Genomic DNA, 7,637 nt, shown 5'->3' with positions numbered 1-7,637 from the left:
TCGTGTTTATAATTACACATGATTTAACGTGAACAGAATCTTTATTTTCCAAGTTGCCCGAATATTTTTTTGACAATAAATTTATTCCGTTACACAAATACTCTTTACAGTATGTGTATTTTTCTGAAAGTGCAGTTTTAATAAGTTGACATGAACTTTTTGATTCATCAGCCTTTAGGTCTGTATTGGTACCACATTGTAAAGACTTCTTGTCATCTATATTCTTACTTGGCGTTGATGAATTAGCCAGGGTTGCTTAAAAATCTGAGTCTCGACCTTGAAAATCTGATCCATAAAAATTATGAGTGCTTAATATTCATATTATTTATTCTGCAGGGCTGTATGGATTCATAATTTTGTTATTTTTTACTCCATAATTTAATTTTTATTGTGCCTAATTGGCAAATCTATATAAAGTATTGACATATTGTGACATTGTCAAATTTTGGTGCTGTATAAGCGCGAGTATCTCATCAAAGGAGTTCTATATAAAGCTAAATCCTTTTTGTTAACCTGCTTAAAAAATACTGAAAACGGAAACTACTCAATAAATAAAAGTAATATTTTATATAAACTCATATGCATTTATTTCGTACTGGTGCGTTTACCTTACAAATATACTTATTACAAATTAAACAAAACTATTACTTTAAGTATTAAGTGATCACTAAACGATATGCTTTAAGGAAAGCAACATCAAGAATAAAATAAAATAAATACAAAATACTTTGTTCAAGAAATGAGTAAAATACTACGTTTCTTGGGTTTTCAAAATCAAAAATTAATGATTTAGATTATTTAAAATTGATATAATTTTTTGATGGAACTGATAAGTAATAGGTATATTTATTTTCCTAAATCAGATGATTATTTTTATTATTAGTTTACCCAAGAAACTTCACAATATCTTTGGCGATAAATTGCTTCAAAACTGTATTGCTGAATCTTTACTTTGGTGTAACACTACACTGTATGCTTTTGAAAACAATATATACAGATTACATAACGGAAATTATTACTATCATATTACATTCAGTCAAATTATCGCTAGATAGAGCTTTTCTAAACAATGTTTACTTTCACTTTTAAATAAAAATACTCTTTTATTCAAATAATAAAAGATTTCTGTGATTTGTTTTCGATCTTATACTGAGTTTTGAGACTGAATGTAAAAAGCTTATTATATCAATTATTATTTACAAGGGAATAATAAATGAATATGGACGGACGAAATAATATGTTAAAAACTAATAAAAAGGAAACGTTTAATCTCATTGTAATTTCAAGAAACTACATTACTTGACTCAATATATTAATTTGTTCAGTTTAAGCGATGTTTGTTTGGCTAAGAAATTTCTCTGAAATATTAAAAAACTTTTATTGATATGAAATAATATAAAATATAGGTTTCCTTAGCCAATTTATAAAACACAGCAAATACTTAATAATATAACAATTATAAAATAAGTTAACTTATGAACAGTAACTTGTGCTAGACAGCATTGAAGACTTTGAGGTAAATAATAGTTAAAATAAAATGAAATTACATTTATTTTCATTTATTTACATTCGCAACGATAACTTTGGCTCTCTCATAGATAAACTAAAAATAATGAGTATATGTTAAATCTATAGACATTGAAAAGCAATTAGAAGCTACCACACTAATAAGAACAGTAGGGACTGATGAAAAACGAGCGGTTTCACAAATTCCTTGAGTTAAAAAAATATTTTTGATATCTAACAAGTTTGAATTTTGTAGGATATTTGGCAAAAACTTTAAAACTATACACAAAAATGGTCCACGATTACTTGAAAAAAAAAACATTAGAGCTTAATAGACTTTATTAGGCCCAAGGTAAGTCTGTCATAATAATAAATTACCGCATTTTTCATCATCTCAGGTGCTCCGATCTGTGTTTAAATAATTAATAAACTAATAAAAATGAATTGTACACATTATTTGTCTATATAAATGAGTTCTAAAGGAATGGATAAGGTTTTAATTAACTAAAATTGTCACAATAACGTTAGTTAGTGTCCATATCACTTTGCTTCGTTGTTGTTCGCCGACAGCTACTGCTGACACGGCGTCCGTTGATATCTGAAAATATAATCTCATAAAATCCTTCTTCTGATACAATGAAATAAATACTATAGCGATACGAAAAACGTGTGCTACTGTTATAACTGCACTGTATCTATCACGAGTTTTAAAATATATTCGCTAATATGTCTGCGTTTCATATTAAAAGCTTGTCGGAGTGCTTGACTAGTTTAAGTGTAGTAAGTACCTAGGTTCGGGTCTCTGTACTCTGACGTTAAAATCCCTGGATATTCATGACTGGATGATTTCTATTATTTAATCTATGTACGCATCATTCTACGGTTCAAAAATTAACTCAAGTCAATAATGCTGATCTACTAGACAATAAAAAAAATATTAAAGAAACCAAGGGCTGCAGCGTCTCTGTTTTATCTGATTTTAATTTTATAAAAATCTATTAATAATAAATAAAATCAAATATATTAAAAATAGTTCTTGTTACATATTTTCGAAAACGTTTATCTTCGTCAATGCGTTTAAAATTATATGGTGAGGGCCAACATGTAATTTAAAAACAATATATATTCGTAGTAAAATCTGAGCCCGATGCATCAACCAATAATTCACGGCCGACAAATAAATTCTCTTTCAAGCGAATAAGACCCTAAGTTGAAAACTTTAAAAGCAATAGAATCACTTAAATCGAACGCTATAAGTTGCGATTCTCTGGAGACCCAGCCCTTTGTTAGGGTCCCCAGGGTGGGATAAGGGACTACGACAAATGTGCGAACGAATTGTTTTTTTTTTCTTTATGCTTGGATTGCGCTTTTTGATGTAATATTTCAATTAATTAATGTCAAAATTGTTTTAGGGTTTAAGCCGTTTCAATACGTACAATATATTTTAGTTCATTCGAGTTAAACGTTAAATTAAAGGTAATTCATATTACTGGCACTGGAAAAAGCCTAGTCTAACATCCAGATCTCGATTTAGTGGTTAAGGTATGAAAACGTTACAAAATTACTCGATTATTTACATTAAAATGTCACATTTTTAACTTTTCTTTTCATTTGACTTAAAACCAATATCTATCGAATATAATTCTTCAAGATTTCATTTTACCTTCTGTTAATTCGTATATTTGAATTAAATATTTAAGGTTTCATATAAAAATATTCGTAAAAAATAGCAATCAAGCGATAAATATCGTGTTAACGATCGGGAAAACCACGGGTGAGAACATACATCCCCGGAGCACACCTATATCACCTGGCCGTGATAAAATAGCTAGATTTATTTCGCACAAACCCTCATTTATCCTGTGCTAAATGGTACACCGTTTTGGAGGAGCATGTTGGTTAGCCATGTATAATGACGCTATTAAGGTGTGAAAATTCGTAATTTAGTATATCTGTGCTGCTACTTATAAGATTTGGCAATATTAAGAATGCGATTTTAACTGATCATGCGTTTAAATTCCGACTGGTATGTTAATAGATTTTTCTATGTACGAATTCTTTCTTGCTTGTACGATGATGTAAAATATCGCTAGAAAACTGACATCTTACACCTAAAACCAGGAACGTGATCTTGACGTATTGGAGTCAAAAATGATAATCATTATCTATAACTGATGCAGAAGTTACATTACTGATAAAGGATCAAATTACAGAAATGTTCAGTTAGCGTAAAAGTAGCATTTATTATACCTCTGATTTGATATTATGGAATTAGATTATCTACCTATACTTTTTGCAAGCCCTTCTACAAACATGTAAGTCCTGGTATTATATGTATGTATGATGTGATATGTGTATATTACTTACCACTTGGAGAGTAGACCCGTAGCGGCGGAATGCGAGTAGGGTCCACCGTAAGGGGAATATTGCGAGTAGGGGGCAGCGTAAGCATACTCGCTGGCTAGTGTAGCTGTGCCTGGAATATAAACGGACATTTAGAATGGAAAAACTATGAATGAAGACATTTTAGGGTTAGGAAAGATGTAAATGTGCATATATTCTAAAGAAAATTAAATAAAAATATAAAAGTCGTTTTTTCTAAACGAAGGTGACTATCACGCAATAAAGTTCCCGTTTATCTTCAAACCATAGAAGATTAAATTACATCCCAACAACTGCAAAACGCAAAAACTCCACAAGTCGGGTTTGACGTCATTTACGATTCACAAAAACAATGAAAGAATTAAGAGCGACAACAGAAATCACAAAAAGTGGCTCTACACTCGAGCACTACTCAAGCACTCTGAGGAAATCTAATTTTCCGCCCCCACTCTTTGACGACCAGTTCGTAGGAAACTGGTCCCTGTGTGCTTGCGTTACGTTGCATTATCGTGTAAAAGTAAAAGCTTTTGGCACACCGCAATCTGCTTATGGGTGGGGGCGGGTGTTTAATAGCTCATTCGGGTCTATGCAAATAATTTTCAAGGGGAAAATCATACGGCTTTGTCTGCGCGAGTAACGAACCAGAACATTTTGGGACTTGAAACGTGTATAAATATTATATTTCGGATACGGGGCGTGGTGGATTAATTGATGTGGGATGATGAGATTATCTTGTGGTCTTTGTAGTTTGATGGAGGAAGGGTGATATGGGATGTATATTTTATCGGATGTAACCTTAATACGATTTTGTTTCCCGTAATAGGTTTAAGTACTTTGTTGTCAGTGTAAATTTTAAATTGGTTTCTAGAAAAATTTAATGCATTTTCTACGGCTCATGCAGCGTTTGAAGACCAAAAATTTACCTAATTTCCTTTTATGCCTTGAAGGCCAAATAGCCATATATCTTCAAATAACTTTAATTAAAGCCTAAAAAACTAATCTTTAGTAAATATTACGGTAAGTATTATGATTAGTAAACATAATACTTACCGTCATAGTGAGCATAGGGCGGATAAGGCGGAGCGGGCGGCTGTAGCACAACAAGGGCGGCGGCGTCAGGGCTGCCTGCGGCTGAGGGCGGCTCGCCCGGCCCCGCTGCTGAGCCCGTCGAGTCATTTGTCGCTGCTGGAAATAAACATTTTAATATAAATTATTTTTGTAATACTGTATTTATATCTTCTATATCTAAGTTGTTCTAATCAAAATCTCGTAATACTTTTAAAATTAAATTTTATATTAGTGCAATTTGAGATTTTAAATTAGAAATGCATAGTTATTTTGTAATCAAATAGTTTTTTAGTAGTTTTAAGATAAAACAACTGATTATTTATAATTTAATAGTATGTAAGATTTATGAAAAATCTTTATAAAATTATTGTATCTGTGTGTCATATTCTTGTAACATAATTTTGTTTACAACTTAATTCATCTAAGTTAATAATAGATTAATATTGTCTTTCCAAATAGCATTAAAATGTTCTTATCACCGACTTTTTGTCCAATATTCATAATTTACTGTCATAATCATACATATTTCAACGTGAAACGATCGGGAAACGATATATCACACGTGATAGATTTATAACTATTACGAATGTGCAAAAAAAGGCTATCGAGTCCACGATTCGCGAGTTACGGAGGCTATTACATTAATACATCACTATTTTTTTATCTAACTTGTTTTTTTCTTATTTGTTTGTATTTATTTCGTGTTTTCAGTCTAATGTGTGGACAACTCGAATGATAAAAAAATATTATGAATATTTATTGGCACGGTTCTTCGAAGAGAAAAATAATAATTACAATCAATAACATACTACATGCCTCAATTAGTTATAGATTGTGACATATTGGCAAAATGTGACTCGAGTGCGATAAGGACAAAACATTTCATATCCATTTCAGATTTAAGGAACTTTTGTAGTCAAGGCTGTGATTTTCGCGAACAGACAAGAGACGAGAGTCATAACATTGTAAGACAGTTTCAAACACTCTATTGTAATTTCAATGATTTACATAAGTACGATCAAATATGTACATTCCAGCAACTGAAGGTTACAAACTCTAAGTGATTAATTTTAATTAATAATAATGAAACCTGGTTATACCATCCAGAGAATAAGAAGGCTTACATGGAATCCCAGGTCTCCTATGCAGAGCCCGATTCGAGGTTTTATATTTAGAATTTAGTCAAAGTCAAAGTCAAAAATCTTTTATTCATATAGGTAACACAATGTACATTTATGAATGTCAAAAAAATACATTAAATGCTTCTAATTTTACATTTAATATAGAGCGTTGAACGTAAGAGAAGAACTGGCAATAAACTCTCCGCCACTCTTTTTAATCGCCAAGTTTTTTTTTGTTTAGTTATTTAGTTACTATAATTTCCTAAAATAACTTTCGGGTTATATTATGTAGCTTGTGTTATGTTTAAAAAAAGACAATGTAACGATGACATTTAAATGTCAGCATATTTTTCTACCAACGAATTTGTAGAGCTACATTTTGTGGTAAGCATCAAAACAATGGTAATTTACAGAAAAATTAACATCGTATTCAGGGAATAGTCCTTTTTAATATTTTCTTTAGCAAGAAATTTAAATATTCTCAAACGAATATGTTTAATAATTGTTTATTTCGAGTTTCTAAAACTTTTCAGAAGTAGTTTTCAGTGAAGATCTCTCGCGTAATATTCGTTAAAAACGAATCAAGTAATTGGCTAAATCAATGCCAATGTGATATGGTATATTAATAAAGTAATGGCGTTGTGGCACACACACTGTTTATTTGTTAATTTTCTTTATACGGATACGGGATATCTGGCAAGTACTTCCAAATCAAAGTTACACCTAGCGTACATTTTTAAAGGCAAGATAAGTCTTGGTTAACTATATTATCTCTGACCTATCTATAACTATCGAAGTTTCCTCTTTTGTATGCACCGTGTATTCGCGTTAATTGTAGCCATATTTGCAGGTGATAGACGAGTATTGGGTACGTTGATTGAGGTATAAATTGCGAGCGATTTAACTTGAACGCCTCTAAACTGTTTTATTTTTGTCAATTCATTAAACGGTGAGCTTTTGTGAGCTTAAAATTTATTGCCTAAACTAAAAACAATGTTGGAAAATGTATTAACTTTTTACGGCGTAGCGATGGTTATTAGCAAAAAACGTTTTATATTACTACTTTTTCATCTAGAAGGTATTGTGTTTAGCTTTTGGGAAAATAGGTTAGAGATGTGATTGAGAAAAAAGTGAAGATCTAATTATTTCTAAGCATAACTATATCTAAGTGGAATTATTCTTAAATGTATGGTTCATATTATTAAAATAGCGCAGCTTTTTATCATTTAGATGGTAGATTACATCTATACAAGTATCCTCATCATGTCTTAGATTAATCAAAGCTTTTGTTTAATCTAAGACATGACAATTTCCTTGAGAAACATTACTCACGAGCTACTTGCTCGTAATAACATGAAATTGTACACCGCTATAGTTATCAGCTATTGAAGCTTATTTAAGAGTATTCTTATTAGATATTATAGTGATAATGTTTTTTTAGAATAAATCATAAAGACATTAATTGGATTGGCAAAGGAGGAAGGTCTCCTTCGAATGGTTTTCATGTCTCTCTTCTTCGGTAAACTAAAAAACCCTACTGGTAATAACAATATAATAATA

General features: G+C 31.0%; 1 protein-coding gene across 2 annotated transcripts in view; it reads right to left on the bottom strand.

Annotated features, from left to right (window-relative positions):
• Nucleotides 1–843: 843 nt before the first annotated feature.
• Nucleotides 844–7,637, bottom strand: part of LOC123715199 (paired box protein Pax-5) — a 69,571-nt gene continuing 62,777 nt past the window's right edge. For both annotated transcript variants that reach the window (XM_045670111.1, XM_045670112.1), the window contains exons 10-12: nucleotides 4,939–5,073; nucleotides 3,874–3,982; nucleotides 844–2,104 (exon numbers count right to left, since the gene is read on the bottom strand). In XM_045670111.1, coding sequence (XP_045526067.1) covers nucleotide 2,104; nucleotides 3,874–3,982; nucleotides 4,939–5,073 — 245 coding nt within the window. In that variant the 3' untranslated portion in view covers nucleotides 844–2,103. The remainder of the gene's footprint in view (nucleotides 2,105–3,873; nucleotides 3,983–4,938; nucleotides 5,074–7,637) is intronic.

Source organism: Pieris brassicae, chromosome 10 (genome assembly GCF_905147105.1).
Source record: "Pieris brassicae chromosome 10, ilPieBrab1.1, whole genome shotgun sequence".
NCBI lineage: Eukaryota > Metazoa > Arthropoda > Insecta > Lepidoptera > Pieridae > Pieris > Pieris brassicae.
The sequence above is the reverse complement of the archived record's forward strand: the minus strand, read 5'-3'. Positions and strand labels throughout refer to the sequence as shown.